The 20,735-nt window shown below is 39.2% G+C and overlaps 1 protein-coding gene across 6 annotated transcripts in view; it reads right to left on the bottom strand.

The window, feature by feature from the left end:
• The window catches only part of LOC138760684 (AT-rich interactive domain-containing protein 1B-like), a 521,279-nt gene that overhangs the window by 88,324 nt on the left and 412,220 nt on the right, over positions 1-20,735 (bottom strand). For all 6 annotated transcript variants that reach the window (XM_069931618.1, XM_069931621.1, XM_069931620.1 and 3 more), the window contains one exon: positions 2,104-2,249. In XM_069931618.1, the coding sequence (XP_069787719.1) occupies positions 2,104-2,249 (146 nt within the window). The remainder of the gene's footprint in view (positions 1-2,103; positions 2,250-20,735) is intronic.

The following is a 20,735-nucleotide window of genomic DNA, read 5'->3' as shown; positions in this document are numbered from 1 at the left end:
GATGCGAAAAGGTTTTTCCCACTTAGATTGGGGGAGATAAATACAAGAGATCATAGATTTAAGCTGAAGGGGAAGAGGTTTGGGGGAACCTTAGGGGGATGTTTTTCACTCAGAGGGTAGTTGGAGTGAGCTGCCATCTGATGTGGTGAAGTTGGGCTTGATTGTGTGTTTTAAGAGTGAATTGGATAGGTACATGGATGTGAGAGGACTGGAGGGTTATGGTATGGGAGCAGGTCAGTGGGACTATGGAGATGATGGTCAGCACAGACTAGAGGGGTCAAACATGCTGTTTTCTGTGCTGCAGTGTTCTTTGGTTCTAAATGGGACTAGCAGAGGAATGCATTTAGGTTGGAATGGATGGGTTTGGCCTGAAGGGCCTGTTTCTGTGCTAAAACTATGACAAAATTCACATTGTAATTGAGGCAGCGGCTGAGGATATTTTTGGCAGCAATCATATTCCCTGCAGCAGGTGCCAGGGATAGTTGTCTTCTTCCTTGAAAATGATCATTATCGGAGAGGTCTTGCCACACATCTTCCCCTTCACAGGTGTGGATATGGGTCTGTGACTAAAACACTACACTGCCAATGTTTGGAACCTCACCAAGAACAACATGTTTTTGAGGGCATGCTGCCATTACTTGGAACCATAAAATGATCTGCCAATGCTTAGAAGTTTCAACTCCATTTTTGGCACTAGATATCCAGAACTATGGCATTAATTATATATTTAGATGATATTAACTTCCAAAATTTTCTTTGGGATGGCTACTTCACTGGTGAGATTTTACATATTTATAATCAAAATTATAATTTAGTTTCAACATGGTTAATCTACCCACACTCTTAGTGAACAGAATGATTCTTTGTTTAGAAGGTAACATCAGTACTTTTTAGGATGTTTTCAGTCATATTTCAGTCATGTTCATCATGGTTTGTATAAAGTCTAACACATGTATCCCAGTGAATATCCTAGTTACACCTAAAAGTCCCAAACAAATTTGCTCAGAAGATTTTGTTATCTTAAGGCACAGAACCATTGTATAAAAGTTACAAATGACAAAGTGTATAGTATGGTATTTGCATAAGAATCAAAGCACATCACATCCATTGCTCCTTCCTTCATCCTCTGTGGTGCAGAATTATTGTTTAATAAACTATATGTGTCACATACACACATCCCGAGATCCATGGTACTCAAATTGACACATATTAAATACTATCCTTGGGACTGCCAGTTTAAAGGGTGGATCCCATCACTGTGACCATATGCTTGTTACTTGGAATTTCCTCTCTCCTTCGTAGAGACCAGCAATTGTGAGATGATGCACTACTTTTGCTACTTACATTGGGCTTGTCTGTGCCCCTGGTAGATGAGGCATCAACCACATTATCTTTTAAATAGGTTAACCCACCTGTATGAGGATAAATATAGGGTGGAATGCAAGAAGACAAAAGCAATCAATGCTTGTGGACTTGTAAAAATCCAGGTTTGATCTGAACACCCCAAGGTAAAGAAGAAGAAAAAAAAAATACGACCAGATATTATGCCTATATGGGCTTAGCTGCAGTAAAATAGCACACCAATTACTGTTATATCTTGCATTAATTTTGACACCTGGGCAAGGTGCCAGTACCTATGGAATCATACTCCAGAGAATTAATGCTAACTTTGAGAAGTTGAATATTTAAAAATCTGCAGAAGAGAGGCAATTGGGCATTTTTATTTAGTCAACCAAGTTTGCACACACAATAAGATAGCTAATTTACCAATGACCAAGTCTTCGTGCCATTTTCTACTTTTCTTCATTTTGCAAGGAAAAATGCATTGGCAGTTCTCAAAAGTAAATGATTTGTCATGATGGAAAAACGCTCAATTATGCAAAGGGAATTAATCAATTAAACAAAGGAAAGAGAAATTTGTTTTCTGTTCTATATATTAAATGTGTGATTTTTACAGTCATTTGTGTCCATTGGATTTTTTTTCAACACCCTCAATTCTGCACATGCAAACAGCAGAGACCAAATTTCTTCCTTAGCTTCTCAAAAGGACACTAAAGTTCTTTTCAGGAAAAAAAAACTCTTCCCATTTTAAAAGTGATTTACCTGAAGAGCTGTTCACCATATTAGATGCCATGTTATAAGTAGTGGTCTGAGGGTTCATCATTAAAGAGCTGTTGTTCATTGGCTGGCTGTAGGGAGAGCTAGAGCCCATCATACCACTTTGGTTCATGCCAGTGTATCCAGTTTGCCTGAAAAAAAGACAGCATACATAGTTTTTTTTCATAAACATGACACAGATAATTCTAAGAATGTAAAATAAGAGACAAAAGTAGATATCTGACAACAGCAGCATGCTCCATGATCAGTTACATGGGGGAAGACTCCAGATCTGGAGATAGATGCTGGATTGAAAGCAACAGTGTAGAACACCAAGGAATGGCAAGGATAAAGAGAAAGAATGAAGAGGTCAAGTGTTAAGCAAAAGCAAATGCAACACTGGAAAAGCATTAGTTAAAACAAACCAATTCCTGTTAAGCTGCCACACACCACTCAATCCCATTGCCAATTTTCAGGAACATTTACACCACAGAATTACAAGAACCATTGTAAATTGCATGGGTTTGATTTTTAAAAATAATGTTGTATTTATGTCTCAAGATATCATACTTCAATGCTTCCTTATGCATTATAGTTTTTCATGTGAAAATATTCTCAAAGGCAGCCATTCCCAACTTTTTTTTGGCTACGGCACTCTTAGTACTTTGTTCAAAGTTTATGGGCCCTCGTCACTCTTAAGCAGACAAGTTTAGTTGGTTTCTTCCATACTTCTCTCTACTGACTATATAAAACACATCAAAATATTTTATGATTTCAGTCTGTGTCTCCCCCTTTAAATATGCTGTGGCTCCCATTGAGAATGGCTGCTAAGGCACATAAAAAACTGATCAGCTAAATATCACCACATTTAGAGTCAATTATCAAAATGGATCAAATAGCACCTTCTAATATGGATGACACAGGTACAATTTTCATTTGTGCTTTTAAAATATGCTATAGGCCTTTATAAAATTATAATCAACATATTTTGTTAGAATCCATGTTTAAGAGTCAGAATTAATATCAGCAATAAGAGTTTGTTGTAAAATACTCTGTTGTGACAAAGCTGAACACATGAGTGAACACATCCCGTACTGTTTGAATTTCAAGATAATAGACGTTCTCATTTCAGTTTCTTATTACTTTTCAGGAATGTTATTGCCAAAGCTCATGCTGTTATTCTTTTGTAAAAGCTGTTTTGTTTATTTTAAACAGGTTTCTGTAGATGAAGCGAAAATGACATTTTCCCTTTCAAATTATCTTTGAAGTATTGATTCAAATGCTATTCTCAAAATGCAACAATCCTCAAACACCATGTCACGGGAGCTTTTGCTCCAATTGACCTTACACTTTTTAAATATTACTGATTCTGTTAGATTATATATTCTGCAAAAGTAGATCAACTAGCAGTGTCTAATGTCACAGAACACAAAGTCCTGAGATTGATTCATGGTGAAATTACTCATGTCCACCAGTACAACAGATGAAATTCTGCAGTTGACCTGAATATACCTGGACTACAAAAAAAAATAAACAGGGAAAATTCTCAATGATTCCCACCCCTCCTGAAAAATGTGCACAAAGGACCATGAACAAAAAAAAAAGTAGTTTGATCACAATTAGGATCAAGTTCAGCAAAGATCCCTTAAAATAAAATGTGGAGACAATATAGAGAATAAAGAATAGCATTTGGAGAGAAAACTACCAATCAAAATTAAAAGATTCAGATTAAAATAGCCAAATTAATTTTTACTGTGCCTTCCTCCAAAGGAATTCAGAATCACCAGAAGGAAAAACAACAGATATTAACTTCTTTTTCTACCACAGGAAGATGTGTGACATAACCAGAATGGAGTTTTGGTTAATCATGAAAATCTCCAATTAATCCAAGACAGAACAAGGAAAACCAGAAGATGAAAAGTTCTGCAAGTTATCAGTCAAAAATTATCCATTATCCACAAACATGGATTATTATTTGCCAAGAAAAAAAATCACCTCACTTGCATTTTGAATGAATCAATGTGTTTTCCTTGCCCCTTAAAGATAATAATCTTTCCATATTGCAGACATAGTCAAAATTATTAATTATTTTGAAAAACAAATTTCTGGTGATAGAGAAGTTAGAAACAACAGGAGACTCTAGAAGAGTTAGTGTATTTGACACAAGAACCAAGAGAGGCAACCTGAGGAAATATTTTTATATACTGCATGAAAGATGAAAGCAAGATGATTCGATAATAACTTTAAATTTAGACATGTAGCATCGTAACATTTTGGGCCCTAAGTCCACGCCGCCAAATTACACCCAATTGACCAACAATCCCCCGTACATTTTGAAGGGTGGGAGGAAACCAGAGCCTCCAGGGAAAACCCACACAGACATAGAAAGAGTGTACAAACTCCTTACAGACAGTGTGGGATTTGAACATCAGTTCCGATTGCTGGCGCTGTAACAGGGTTGCGCTGACTGCCACGCTAACCATGAATATAATTTGACAAATATTATTTGAGACAAAAAACAAAACTATAATAGAAGAGCAGGCTTGGGAGTTCAAATATATTGCAGAAAATGTACAGCCATTTTTTTTTAAGAGAAAGATTTAAAAAATATGAATGAACTTCAATTGAACCAGGTTGATAAATTTAATGCTTTTTTTTAAACTGATGATAACAACCAACTCCTTTGCTTGTCTGAATAGTGGAAAAAAAACTTTACGTGTGTGGAAAAATGAAGAAATGACAGCAGATGCCCCAAAACAGAGGAACTGAAGGGAGAATTGGTTCTGTCCAGACATGCTGCTTGAATGCAGGGTTCCAGCTATTCCACTTAATGTGTGGAATATACAACAGAATACAAACAAGTGAAAGCAACCAGATTATTGTTCTGCACAATTACTTAAAATGACATAAAGCTATTTAAAGATTTATCTTACTAAGTATTGCTTGATTTCTCTTCAGAGATAATTAAATGCACATTCACAAAACAAACATACAATTGATGTCAAACAGCTGGTTAAATATCTGTTATTTTATTACCAACACATATTAAGATATAGAGCAGCATTGTGTCAACTCATTTCAAGATGAGCTATGCAACAAAGTGGAGGATTAGGTCACGTTCCCATCCCAAGTATCCACCACATTTTTATTTTCAACAAAAGTCTAAGGCCCAAGCAGAAAGACAGCCATGTTGAAGTTCCATAAAATATAAAACATTTTAACAACAATCAAGAGAAGCCAATAGACTTCACACCTTACTATGATGTCACTGTCCAGGGCAATGGTTTTAAAAACAAAATTGCATCAGGAGACTGAGCAATATCACCAAAATACCACCAATGGTTCAAGCCAAGTCCTATTAACAGCTTCCCTTGTTGTCCAGGACTAGATTTTTAAAGCAGTGCTAATTAAACTGAGATTAACCTTTGCATACTTTTGAATCAGTCCAATGGTTCCAAACTTCCTGAAGTTTTGTGCTAAACCAGAATGTTTTGTATAGCAAGTATTGAAATAATGCACTGGACTCGTTACAACTTGGGATAAAGGCAAAGAGATGGATGAGAGTGCACTTCACTTAGCATTTAGCTATGGAAAACAATACCTGAATGATTATGCGATATATGAGATGGTAAAAAGAACTCAGCAGGTCATGCACCCTCCATGGAGAGAAATCCACACTATTTGTTCTGGTCCTGGCCACTTGTTGTTAGTTTATCATATGTAGTTTATTGGCTCACAGTAGTACTTTTTACACATCCATTTCATCCTGGGATACTTGCATCTTTTTTTATGCTATGCCTGCTGTGTAAAAAGCACCCACACAGAATTTGGGGCAGGGGGCGCACTCTAGTCCTGGCTTTTTTCCAGCAGTTGAGGTAGCAACAGTTCCAGAAAGCCGTCTGTGTAAAAGGGAAATCCAGCATTCTGGGACCAACTCAGGTAAGGATGTGTATGTGTACTGTTTTTTTTAAAGTGTAGTTATGGATAAAACATGCAAGTAGGACAACAGGAAAAACCTTATTAATAATAATACTGCTGTCCCGCTCTCTCCCTGCAGCTCATAATTATACAGCAAAGGCAAGAGTCGATCTGGCTGACAGCAAGTAGTTCACTAGGGAATAACTGACCAGCAGGCACTTGGGGTTTAGCCCATCTCGGATGTCTATGCATGCCCCCATAAATGCAGAAGTCTGAAATGAGCTGGAGATGAAATGGTGATGCATCATTTTGTTAGATGGGTGAAGCACTGATGTGTTTCTGGGAGGAGAATGAGCGATGATTTAATTCATAAATACATAATTCATGGATTTGACAGGACAGAAGTGGGGTGGCTATTGGTCTTTCAAAATAGGGCTTGATCATTCATGAATAATGTAAAAAGTATGTATCAAGGTGTACTGAATCTAGAACTCTACAGAAGGAGGGTGTGAATGCTCAGTTACTGAATGTATTCAAGATAGTCACTGACAGACCTTCAGATATTAAGGGAGAGGAGATTAGTGTTAGGGAGTGGTATTGATTGTGAAAAAAGACCATTCCCTACACTGATCCCACTGCCCCGCTCTCAGCTATCCCCAGGTGTCTCTGGTCACCTTGTGCTGTGAGCAAACTGGTCTGTGGGTTTGAACAGTCTGAAGCCCACCTCACTGCTCCCCCCACTGACAGCCCGCCACCAGGCCCCAATGATAATGATGATTAGTAAGGGATTACTTAAGGTGGTAAGTGAGTGGAAAGAAAAAGTTTGAAATCCACTGCTATAGATCAATACTTGCAGTAGACTTTCCCATGCTCTTTTATTAATTGTGCGCATATTTTCCCACGCTCTTTTATAAGTTGTGTGTGTTTTATGTGTGTTTTATTCCCACTATGATTTTCCTACACTTTTCTATTAATTGTGTGGTAATAAAACTCTCATGTCCAGTCTTGTCACTCTCGAACTTGACACTTTCTCAACACAACAATGACCAGTGTGGGGACTGACAGCAACCGCCAGGAGAGTCTCTTGATAGCCTGTCACTGACCCCCATTGATAGATGGTGGTGATGCTAGTGAGCCACGCAGTAACTATGGTCACTGTCAGCATTACTCACCATTATCACTGTAATTTTAACTTCGCAAAAGCTTGGATGGGTGGACAGTCAGGGCCAAAAATAGGACAGTCGACTTTTACATGGGTCATACAAAAACAACTATTTTGGGGTAAAAAAAAGGGGGGGGGGTTCATCTATTACATGATATTGATGATTACATAAGTATATACAGTACCTGGATGAGCACTTGGGAAGCCATAACCAGCAGAGCTATAAGGCAAATGCTGGGAATTGGAACCCATCTCCAGATCATTCTTAGGTGGCATGGACACAATGGACTGAACAGTTTCCTTCTGTAGTTTCTATGATTCCATGAATGTAATGACGACAACCGTTGCAAGGTCAGTGAACAATGCCCACAGCAATCACAAAAGTGGCAGTAATGTTAAAAATTGAATGAATGCCTGAGCACATCATGTTCCCTCCTCCTTCCGAGTAATATCATATGGGATTGTAACATTGAGATAGGGAGAGAAACATGGGTTAACATCAATTCAGCACCAAGTTCCAGACCAGTTACCCAACAAATATATCATTTATATACCATGAGGTCAAATGTATGCAGATAATGAAGTAACTATGTGGAAGTGAAGGAGAAGACCCAAAAAGATTGCGATCTCAGGGACACGGATTTATTCTTTCCCAAACACAGCTGCTGTCAGGCATCACCTTTATGGGAGCCTTGGGTTTCTGCAACATGATGTCTTTGTGGAAAATGAACAGCAAATCCAGCCAAAATAACAAACTTTGAAATAGCATGTAATTTTGGAATACTTGTGCGAAGGAGTAACAATCCACACAGATAAAATTTGCCCCTTTTTAAATCAGATTTAAAATTTAATATGTAATTTACAAGGTTTAATATTTTTGCAGTTTTGCTGGAGGATTAGTTTGGTGAGAACTTAAATTCTCCACAGCGCCCTTCATGGAAGATTGGAGAGTTGCTGAAGCAAATTCAGTTCTTTTTTATTGATTTTTTTTGGTCACATGTACTGAGATATAGTGAAAACTTCCTGCATGAAATGCAGGCATGTCAATCTATACTGCAGCAAGAAAAAAGTGCAGGGTATAGTGTTACAATAAAACAAAAGTGCAAGGTATACAATTTTCACTACAATTGCAGAATCAGAGCTCATGAAAATGCTTTGCATCACTCCCATAAACAGTGGCAGTGTGTGCATGGGACACACTATTTCAAATTCCGACATAGCTCCAACACCACTCACCCGAGGAATGGTGGAAGATCAACAAACTCCTCTGACCAGGGTCCGTTACTCAGCCTCTTAGCCAGAGTAAGAGACCAATCTGTGGGGAAAAAACAACCTTCAGCGGTCCAAGCCACTTGAGAGGCAAAAAGCACAATTTCCCACCTGCTGGTATCCAGAGGTACCAACACTTCATTATCATTTGGTTGGTAATTGCATTGTAAATCAGGAAATTTCCAGTTCAAAAAAATAACTGGCCTTGGTTTCCCTGTTGCCCAGGTTTAATGGCACAAGAATGGTAGAATCACATCCAGAGGACAAATTTGGTTTCAGGGATTTCAAACATTTTAAAAAACTTCAAGCATTGGCTTATACATGCATATTACATTTGAATGGAATATCTTCCAAAAAATGCATTTGAATGGTATTCATTGTTAATGCAGTAAGAAATCACCATTTAAAGATCAGCAGAAGCAAAGCTGGCCATGCTGAAGACTTCCAGCACGCTATCTTGCAGAGCTTAAGCTAAATGGATGATGCAACACCAGAAACCTGCATTGATGCAGCACATAATAATAATAATAATCCAAGATCCTTCAAAAAACACAATCAAACAAAATCTTAACACCAATCTCCATTCCATAGAGCAGGGGTGTCAAACTCAAATTCACAGAGGGCCAAAATTAAAAACTTGCACTAAGTCGTGGGCCAAACTAAATGTTTATTGAAAATTTTCAACAACATCTGCATGTTTTCTCTTCTTTCAACATATGTAATGTTAAACTTTATCTTATTAAAATAAATGTTTAATCATAGTTTTGGTTAAACTTTTTCCAGAAGAAGCATTAACAAATGAGAAATAAATATTCAATAAATAATATTTCTCAATAGCCTTTAAGCTCCTTTTAAATGTATTTTTTTTCACAAGGCAACAAGTCAAAAAAATAACAACTTGCTTCAATGACAAACAGGTTTGTCTTTTAAAATGATGAACATAGAGTCTGCCTCCCACCTGTCTTGAAAGGTCCTGTTTTCTGTCTTTCGTTTGGCCATTTTTCGTAAGGGGTTTATTACATGTGAGTTGGGCGACAGGTAATGAAAGTAAAGAGGAGGTGGGGGCGATTAGCGGGCTGATGGGCCGGCGCCAATGCATTTGCAAAGCATTCTGGGATTTGTAGTATTAGCTGTACATGCGCTATACTGGCACGGCGGCCAGCGGGCCAGCTCTAATACATATTTGATATGATCTTGCGGGCCAAATATAATTATATCACGGGCCAAATTTGGCCCGCAGGCCTGAATTTGACATGCGTGCCATAGAGGAATAGAATCTGTGATGAGGGAACAGTGGTCATCTCAGAACTTCCCAAAATTGAGTGGAAGGACACTTCTGATTGTCCACAAACTCCTGACTGATTGAGCATGAGATGGTACCAAGGTCCACCATCACATTTCATGATTTTGGAAAAGACCTGTTTTACAAATTGATTGGTTTAATTCAATTAGCATACATATCAATTTTAAGAAATAAATCTAATACAAGTGTTCACAGGAAACCATGAGATACAGACAGTATCCCGCAGAAATGTAAAGTTATTATTTAAAAAAATTTAGATATACAGCACAGTAACAAGTCTTTTCAGCCCATGAGTCCGTGCTGCCGAATTACCTATGTCCCCCAGTACTTTTTTTTTTGAAGGGTGGGAAAAAACCGGAGTCCCCAGGCAAAACCTACTTAGATACAGGGAGAACATACAAATTCCTTGAAGACAGCATGGGATTTGAATCCTGGTCCCCACCACTGGCGCTGTAACAGTTTTGTGCTATCCGCTACGCCAACCATACCACCCTAAGTGTGGTCTCAAAGATATATATGCAGTTAAACTGCACAACATACATTTTTCTTTGTAAACTGGACATCTTGATTCTGTAAAAGTCATGGAATAATTTAAAATGTTGCTTGATGAGAATAGAGTAATGATAAGCTTTAAATTTAAATGCATTTAAATCTTCTATATTTAGCTAAAGTTCAAAGTGCTAAACAAGAAATTCATTCTGTTCAGAGCCCAGATGCACAGTAGCTGTTATCATTAACCGATGTTGGCATGGACTTTTTTTTTTATTTGACATTTAAATGAAACGTATGAATTTATTTCAATATTCCAACAACCTTCAGCCCTTCATTGCCACGACATTGCCTGGCTTCAGAGAAAATAAAAGAGTAAGAAGTGCTTTGCTGGCACTATCTAACCAGAGTATGAATTATATATAAGTAGGCAGCTTTAATACATACTTTCATTCACTTTAAGCAATCTCTGATCCTCGGAGAACTTCAAAAGACTATGAAAATCCCACAGAAAATTCTTCTAAAGGCCACAAGTTGAAAATCACTTTATAATTTTTTTCACTGCATCACATCACATCATTTTTCCCCCCTCATTAATCTCCTATTGCTGGGTCACAGTTCATGAAAACAAGATACATTGTGTTCCAAATTGTATTGTAGAATATTTTTTGTAAAAAAAAATTGCCGAGCTGGAAAAATAAGCGCAATGAATGAATTTTGTTGCTCTACCAATGACTTGGTCAATTTATTAAGCTACAATCTGTAGAATAACACAGGCAAGGAAAATCCAATCGTTGATCTGCTATCAGAACTATATTGTCATTGCACTTCTGGCAGCACACAAGTCCTAATGTTGATTTTGTAAGTGAAAAGAAGCAAACAACTAAGGTAGCTTTGGATGAGGAGTCAAATGATTTGTCATTACTCTTCAGATTAATGCATGAAGATGATGGAGGATGAGGGAAATGGACAAGTATTTAAAGATAGAAAGATCACGTGGAGAGGCATTTAGATTTAGACATGCAGCACGGTAATAGACTATTTCAGCTCACGAGTCCTTGCCACCCAATTACACCTAATTGACCTACAATCCCTGGTTCATTTTGAACAGTGGGAGGAAATGGAAGCCCCTAGGGAAAAACTCCCGCAGACAAGAGGAGAAGGTGCTAACTGCTAATAGACAGCGCAGAATTCGAACCCCGGTCCTGATCTCTGGCTAACCTTTACGCCAACTGTGTCACTGAACAAGCACCAACAGGAGAAAAAGTTATCAAGTCCATTTGACTGAATGAGAGATGAACATCAAGGGAATGCATAGCTAAAATATATGTATCTATTTTAATGCAATGAGTATAACGATTAATGTGGATACATTCAAAGCTTTACCTGACAGGCAATATTGTTTTCATCTGTCCCAGGAATTAACTGGTTAAGGTTCCAGTGGAAAAGGAAAACAATCAGCATGCTGGCATCAAGTGATGACAAATCACGCTAGGGACTGATGGCCTCTCCCCCTATTCATATCCTTGGCATCGGCTGATGCCAGTGTGCTGATTAAACCATTGTGTGGAAAAAGGGCTACTGAGACATACTTGAAGAATTACAGGGTGCAAGGTATGGAGTTTTTTCAGCTGAAACAGACAGGGAGAGAAATGGGAGGAGTTTGCATTTCTTCAGTTTAGAAGGATTCTTGAATGAAACTATATGGTTAGAGATAGAAAACAAAAAGGGTGTCATTGCTTTGCAGGGGGTATATTATAGACATCTTAACTGGGATTGCCTTAATGTTAAAGTTTGCAAGATATCCAGAAGAGCTTTTTGACAGTACATGGTTAGCATAGCGGTAAGTACTACACTGGTACAGCTGCAGTGATTGGGACCGAGGCTGAATCCCGCGCTGATTGTAAGGAACTCGTACGTTCTCCCATGTCTGGGTGGGTTTCCTCAGGGTGCTCCAGTTTCCTCCCACTGTTCAAAATGTACCGGGGTTGTAGGTTAATTGGGTGGAACTTGGTGGCATGGGCCGAAAGGGCCTGTTACCATGCTGTATGTCTGTATATATGTATAGTTAGACCTACAAGAAAAGGAGCACTACTGGATCTTATCTTGGGGAATTTATGTGGTCACGTGGTAAGAGTTTCAGAGGACAAACATTTTGGATATATCACCATAATTCTGCATATTTTTATTTGATCATTGTAAAGGATGGGATCAATTGGGGGGCATCTACTTGCAGCTAAATTAACATATGCACAATGTGAAGTATTCAAATGGAGAAATAACAAGACCTCAAGGACAACATTTTCTCAGGATAAAGGGCAGGAGTATCAAGTGCAGGGCGCCTTGGACATCTGGAAATATTCAGGTTAGAAGAGAAAAGGAAACACATGACAGGTAGAGAGAACTACGGACAGGAGGCCTGTCAAAGGCACAAAAAGTAGATAGCGTGGCTTAAAAAAGGAGATTAGCATGTCAACAAAAGGGGGGGGGGGAGATATTCCTTGCAAGCAGGGTGAAAGCAAGGGCAATAGGCAGTGATAAAACAGTGAGAACATATTGGGGATGATAGGGGAATCTGTATGTGGTGACAGAAGGTATAGGTCATGTCTTAAACAAATAATTTTTATTGGTATTCACCAAGGAAACAGAAGTTGTTGTTGGAGAATTTAGTGAAGGGGTAGGTGAAGGTTTAGTACAAGTTTCCATTGTAAAATAAGAGGTGCCTGATACCTTTCCATGTTTAAAGGTGGATAAATCACTAGGACTGGATAGGATTTATACCAGGCTTCTGTAGGAAGCAAGGCAAGAGATTGCTGGCTGAGACTTCTAAATCTTTGCCAGACCCAAGTGAGGCACCCAGTGACTTGAAGGCAGTAAACATAGTATTCCTTTTCAAGAAAGGTAACAGGAAAAAGCCTCATAACTACTGACCTCTGAGCCTAACAATAGTGATTGGAAACATACTGAGAAAAATTCTGAGGGGGAGAATTAATGATCACTTGGAGAAGCAGAGATAAATTTGATAACATGCAGAAATACCAGAGGAACTCAGCAGGTCTCACAGCATCCATAGAGGGTAAAGATATATAATAGACGTTTTGGGCCTGAGCCCTTCTTCATACCTTAAAGAAGGGCTCAGGCCTGAAACATCGATTATGTATTTTTATCTCCTATGGACATTGTGAAACCTTATGAGTTCCTCCAGCATTTGTGTTTTTACTACAGTCAGTGTCTGCAGACTTTCGTGTTTCATTCAGAGATGAACCAGAGACAGCTAAAATTGCTTTGTGAAAGGCAGACCCTATCTGACCAATTTTATTAAATTCTTTGTAGAAAAAATGATATTAATGATATGGATGGCAATGGAGTTAACACATTGTTAGTAACTTTACAAATAACACCAAAACTGGTGGCATGATGGATAGTGAAGGATATCATACTTTACAGTGGCTTCTAGATCAGTTGAGAAGGCAGGCCAAGGCATGGCAAATGGAATTTAATTTTGACAAGTGAGTGGTATTGCATTTTGGTTATACAAATTAAGTCAGGAGTTGTACTGTAAATAGTAGAGCCCTGGAGAGTGCAGTAGAAGTTCCCCAAAAGTGGCAACTCTGGTGAACAGGGTGGCGAAGAAGGAATTTGGGACGCTGACCTTCATTGGGCAGGGTTTTGAGTACAAAAGTTGGGATGTCATGGTACAGCTGTGCAAGCCATTGGCAAAACTGCACTTGGGGTTGCTGAGCGTAGACCTGATCATCCAGCTCTAGGAAGGACTTTGGAAAGTGTGAAGAAGAGACTCACTAGGATGTCACCAGGACTTGAGCACTTGTATTACCTAGGAAGAGGCTGGATAAGCTGGGTCTTTATTTGATGGTGCAGGAAACTGAGGGGCAACATTGGAGACTTTTATAAAATCATTAGGGGCATGGATTAACTGAATGCTCAGTCTTTTTCCCAGGATAGATGATTGTAAAATTAAAGGGCATAGGTTTAAGGTGAGAAGGGAGAGATTTAAGAGTGACCTGAGGGGCTACTTGTTCCATTCAGAGGGTAGTCTGTATGAGGATTGAGCTTCAAGAGGAAGCGATAGAAGCAGGCGGGATATTTAGACAGATACAGGTTTATGGAAAGGAAGGGTTCAGAATATGGGCCAAATGTAAAAAGTGGAATAAGCACAGAATGCCTATTTGCTCATCATGAACAAGTTTGAGTGAGGATCCTCTGTGAGGATCTAACAGAGTGTATAGATGAGGGCAAGGCCGTAGATGTGATTTACAGGAACTTTAGTGAAGAACTTGGCACAGCCCCACATAGAAAAGTAGCTCAAAAGACTAGTGCTTGTGGGATTCAGGCAAATTGGCTATCTGATTTTGAAACTGGAGAGAGAGGATGATGACAGAGGATTGCTATCAAAATTTTTGACCCACAATGATTATTGCTGGGACCCTCGTGGTTTGTAATATTTGTCAATGAATTGGATTTAGTTGTGTAGAGCAAGGCCATCAAATACATGGATTACACGAAGATTGGCATAGCTGTTTATAATGTGGAATGTTGTCTTAGCTGCAGAGAGATATGTTGGTGAAATAGGCTAAAAGATGGCAGATGGCATTTAATCCTGACAAAGGATGACACTAAATTGAATAGAACATCAAATTGTGCTGAGGATACGGAGAGTTTGCAGAGAGGGTCTGGCAAATGGAGTACAATGTTGGTCAATGTGAGTTTGTCCACTTTGGAAGGAAAACCATACAGAAGGACTTGGAAGTGCTTGTGCAAAAATTGCAAAATGTTGGCCTTCATTGCTAGAGGAATTGAATTTAGGAGCATGGAGGATATGTTATAACTGTACAAGGTACTAGTGAGGCCATATCTGGAATAATGTATGCAGTTCTGGTCTGCTTACTTAAGGAATGACCTACTGGCTTTGGAAATGGTCCAGAGGAGGATCACCAGGTTGATTCCACAGATGAGAGGGTTCGTCTATGAGGAGAGATTGGGCCATCTGAGGCTGTACTCACTTGAATTTAGAAGAATGAGAAGGGATATTATAGAAACATCAAAAAATATAAAAGGCATAGATAAGATAAAGGTAGGTAAGTTGTTCCCATTGAGAGGGGAGACTAGAATTAGGGGAGATAACCTCAAGATCCAGGGTAGTAGATTTAGGACCTAGATGTAGAAGAACTGCTTCTCCCACAGGGTTAGGTTAGGGTTAGTGAATTTATGGAATTCACTGTCAATTGAAGTGGTGGCTACCTCAGTAAATATATTTAAGACAAGTTTGGATAGATTTTTACAAAGTAGGGGAATTAAAGGATATGGGGGAAAAGGCAGGTAGATGGAGATGAGCCCATAATCAGATCAGTCTTGATCTCATTGAATGGTGGAGCAGGCTCTTATTTTTTATGTTCTTATGTATTTTGGGCATGCAAATGAAACTGGGGGGGGGGGTGTCATCATTATGTATGATTGGGTCTTTGGGAACATTGAGGAATAAAGGAACATAGGACTACAAATCCATGGGAGGTTGTGCTTCCTTTATTAAACTTTGGTCAGACTGCAACCTCAGCGTTGGATGCAGTGTTGGTCATCAAATTATTCAAAGGATGTGATGAAAGGGTGGAGAGAGATTCACCAGCATGTTTTTTGGGATGGAGCAGTTCAGTTTTGAGGAGAGGCTGGAAAAGCTAGGTCAGTTCTACCTGGGACGGAAGTGATCAAGAGAAGGCATGTTTATAAAATTAAGACAGTCACAGAAAGAGTAGGCTGCAAGAAACCCTCTCCCCCCCCTCCCCCCCCCCCACCCCCCACAGGGTAGTGAATCTATGGAATTCACTGCCAATTAAAGCAGTGGTAGATGAAACCAGAGGACAGAGGTGCAGGGTTGTGAGTTAGAGGACAATTGAGGGGGATCTTGCTAACCCAGAGTGGCAAGTACATGATGAGAGAGTAGTTGAAGAAGGATTACTGACAATATTTAAGATATATCAAGAGGAACACCTGAATCACTGAGGCATATATGATTATTGATTAAATGCTAGGTGATGGAGTTCCAGTGAGGGCAGGGAAGTTGATATGATACACATGGATTGTAGATGAGTTGGGCGAAATGACCAATTTCCATGCTGATAGTAGTACAGGTGCCTAACCTTTTATCCAGGATCATCAGGACCGGACACCTATCGTTGTTTGGCATCTTTCGGATTTCAGAATCATTTTGATTTTGGTCTCTTTAAACAAATACCTCACTACTAGCCCTGGCCATCTTCCACCCCCCCCCCACCCCCCGCGTCCATTGCCTCCCACCTCTGACCTCCCACTGCCCCCCTCACCACTCATTGCCCATGTCTGTCAGTCCGTCAGCACTCAGCACCCCGCCCCCTTCCAGGGCCGGTGCCAGGCTGGGGTTACCAAATGGGCTGAGCAATGGTTCGACGTGTGCCGTACAGGAGGCTCTCAACCAATACATCAGGTCAGGTAGAAGTCAGAGGCGACAGGGTGGCTAGGAGCTTGGCCAAAAAGATGGCCAGCATCGAGCAGGGGTTCGGTGCTGCAGAGCCTGGAGTTTACAGAGTGCCACATCGGATTGCGGCAATGGCTCATTGCCATCTTCATTATCCATAATCCCACACCCTGCTGGAACTGCAGCTGGGTAAGGAAGTCGGCCGTTGCTCCCGCATTGAGCCATCCGCCACCTGCTTCTCTCCCTCCGGGTGCTGGGGGCCGAGAATCATCTTTCCACCAAAGGTAAGAGAGGGCACCCATGGGGGAGGGGACAGGGACTGGAGATCTCCCACTGAAAACGGAGAATTTATTATGGAAAATTAATGTTACTTATGTGTAATGTCATCTACTGAAAAAAGTGCCAGTTTTTGGAGATTGCCAGTATTTGGAATCCTGCATAAAAGATTAGGCACCAACATAATTCAATGAATGAGCATTTAAAAACTAGGATGCAGGACTGAATACCATTATCAAAAGATGGAGGCAAAGGAAAGAAAAAGGGTAAAAAAGTGGGAGTAACAACGATAAATATCAAAATTAATCTAGAAGTTGCTGGAAGTCAATTCACACCTAATGCATGAATTTGAAAGTGTCTACGTTTTAAAAAGAAAGCACTCTTCAGAATTGTATAAATTCTACATGGGGTGTGGCATAACTTGGCAGTCATGAAACCATGGCAGTCATGAAACCAAGATGGAATAATGACAAAATGTGAATGAAATATAATTTTCTTATCAAATATTGCTTACCTTCACATTGAAAGGCAAATTAACAGGAGTGGCTAATGTAAATTAGTCCATAAATTCCCTTTGCAGAATCCAACTAGATGACTCTTTGGCATCAAGCTTATGAGGATGTGCAGTGTGCCAAATTCACTGTAGTTGTCTACTGAAACTGAATCAAAGTAGTTTTATCCAATAGACCTTGAAAACTAGCCAACATTGTCTAAACATGGTTCCATTAGACATTTCAATTGAATAAAGCTACACACAGATTGAAAAAAGTAAATCATCAGAATAAAACACTGAACAGAAGAAAAACGATAATTTAAAAATCATTAAAGAAAGCAATTTGGCTGATGGTTCCACTGCATTTTCACGACCAATTTCACAACCATGGATTGCATTCCTATTGTCTGCAACCCCTGTTTATTTTAAAACAGTAAAATTATAAATGAATGCACTTCAACAAATGCCATTAAAGCCCACAATGAGCCATATGAAAAATTAACAAAAGAAATGAGAGAAATCTACACAACAGATTCTGTGCAATAGCTCATCACTCTACTCAGAGAAGATCCTGCTTTTTATTTTCAATTCAAGTGCCCAGGAATCCAGAAGGCTACTGAAGGTAGCACTTATAGCCAGGTCCATCATAGGTTCTGACCTCCCATCTATTATAGACATTTATGTGAGGCGCTGCCTCAAGAAGGCAGCCAACATCATGAGGAACTCCCATCACCTTGGTCACAACCTCTTCTCACTGCTACCTTCAAGCAGAAGGGACAGAAGCCTGAAAACTAGAACCTCTAGATTCAAGAACAGTTTCTTTCAACAGCCAGACACTTGAAACTCCCCTTGGTACACCAATCATAATTCTACAGTTTATTTGGATAGAATGAGATCAATGCAGTAAAATAATTTTTTAAAATTAACTAATCTACTATGACAATTATTATTGCAAAATAAAGTAACGGACTAGCTTGTAGAGAGTAAAACACAAAGGTCTGCAGACACCATAATTGAAAAACACAATGCTGGAGAAAGTCAGCAGGTCAAACAGGGTACTTTATATAGTAAAGATAAAGATGCAGAACCAATATTTTGGACTTAAGCCCTTCATCAAGATATGATATACTGTCTTTATCCACCCTAAACTGCAATTATGTTGCAGAAAGCAGGCTAAATACAGTATTCAGTTTCTCAGAAAGAGGATGCTGTTAAAGGAGCAATCATGTTGTGTAATTGGGTGGCTGGATGTAGAGAATGGGTAAATGGTGTTCAGAATGCAGGCTCAGGAATATTTGCATGAAAGATGTGGGAAGTTTGGCTTAGGTATGTATTTCATTGATAATAGCTAAGTTACTGCTGTCATAAAAGAGTTTTAAACTTTTCTTCAGTTAGTACATAGGTTTCTCTGGGTTCTTAGAATTTACCAGTGGAAAACGTTTGTTCACATCAAGGTGTTGAAGATACAAAAGGTGTACCTGGAACTAAATACTGCAAGCACAGATTCCTTCTGGCACAACTACGCGGAAGCCCCTGCTGTTTCTGAGTCTCCACTACATTCCTCCAACACAAATCAGTCCTGCAAACAGAAAACACTTTTCTTTGTGTGTAAGCCCTTTGCTATATGTTGCTTCAACACAATTTTAAAGGTGACTTGTAAGGTATGAACCAAAGCTATCCTAGAGGTGAAAACCGTGGCCAGAAAAAGAATATTTGTGAGAACATTAGAAATAATGTTTTATACCTACATGCACAACTTGTGGGATTATAACCACATGATCTTTCTAGTCCAACATGGTGCACTATCTTATTGTTTCAACAGAGGTGAAAGTAACCCTGCTCCATTTAGTTAAGATACTTTTGGCTCACACTCATCCATTTTGACGCCCTATCCACTCTGCTCGAAATACACTGCTGGGATATTATTGTGGCAATGATAGGCCAATATCAGGTTTGTCACTTTTTTAATCAACGTAAGATGCAAGTCTTCAGAGATGGCTTGCATACACTTGTTTGATATGTGATGTGTCAGCATGGCACTTATTCCATGGGTGAAAACAAAAACATCCAGCTTTACACTACTTCTGGTTAAAACAAAAATTGTTGATGCCTAATAGTGCTATGAAAATGTTCAAAATTTGAAATCTATTAATTGATAGACCAAGTTGCGTGTAGAACTCAGACAAGTCCCATGGGCTACTTGATATGTGAGTCACCTGCTGAAAACTTAACTGCATTTCTTCCAAGAACCAAAGTATTAGTATGTGAGCCAATACATCGAAAATATTAATCCTTTGAGAAGAGGGGGTCAGAGTCATCTTTCAGCATGCCCTGTGAGGGGGTTGTAGGCTCTATGGGGGATTATCACAAGGAAAATATTTAAAGCTAGCATTATTCGGATTCTAATTTTGTGGCTAACTTCAACTCCAGTTGACTAAGTGTTGGACAAAATGTGATTGACGAATCCTGTCACCAAGCAGCTGTGATGGCCTCATATTCCACCATACCAGCAGACCTCACAGCCTTCAGCTGTTAATTGCAAGATAACAGCAAGTCTACCATTAATATATGCTCCATTTGGTCAGAAGAGTCCTATGAGTGAGAATAATAGCATGTACCAAACAAATGGATCGGCCACAATTGGTGGTGGCACAACAGGGTACATGATTCATTTCCATACCAATGAGGTTTAATATCAGTAGTGGCTGGAGATGGGGAAGGGGAGGCAAAGGAATGTGGAGACAGCGAGATAGATGAGAATATCAAAATATAATCCAGTGTATGGGGTTGTTCCATTAATTAGACTCAATTTAATATCTTGGGTGTTGGTAAATATGCAACTTCTTTCATCATTTCTCAACAAATGAGGTAATTGAATCAAGTAGCAGTGCTCATATTTTGTCTGTCATTCACCTCTATGGCAACATCTAGCTTGGCTTCCTCCTGCCATGAATTGGTTTCATATTTCAGTATGAGAAAGGTAACGTACCAAAATCCATTGGAATCTTGTTTCATTTCTCAACTATGGCTCTCATGCAACTCTCTCCAAAATGTATCAAAAGTCATATGTGAATGTTTCAATAAATAGCAGGGCACATCCTCAATTGTTCAAAGTTTTATTTTGTCATTTAATAATACATTAAAAATGTATTATACATGATATACTTCAGCTTTGTCTGCCTTAAGGCAAACAAAGAGTTGCTATGAGCATTGCCTGGTGACCCTAACAATAGGAGAAAGAGAAGCAAAAGAGAGTGCCTTC

This window comes from Narcine bancroftii, chromosome 4 (genome assembly GCF_036971445.1).
Source record: "Narcine bancroftii isolate sNarBan1 chromosome 4, sNarBan1.hap1, whole genome shotgun sequence".
Classification (NCBI taxonomy): Eukaryota; Metazoa; Chordata; class Chondrichthyes; order Torpediniformes; family Narcinidae; genus Narcine; species Narcine bancroftii.
The sequence above is the reverse complement of the archived record's forward strand: the minus strand, read 5'-3'. Positions and strand labels throughout refer to the sequence as shown.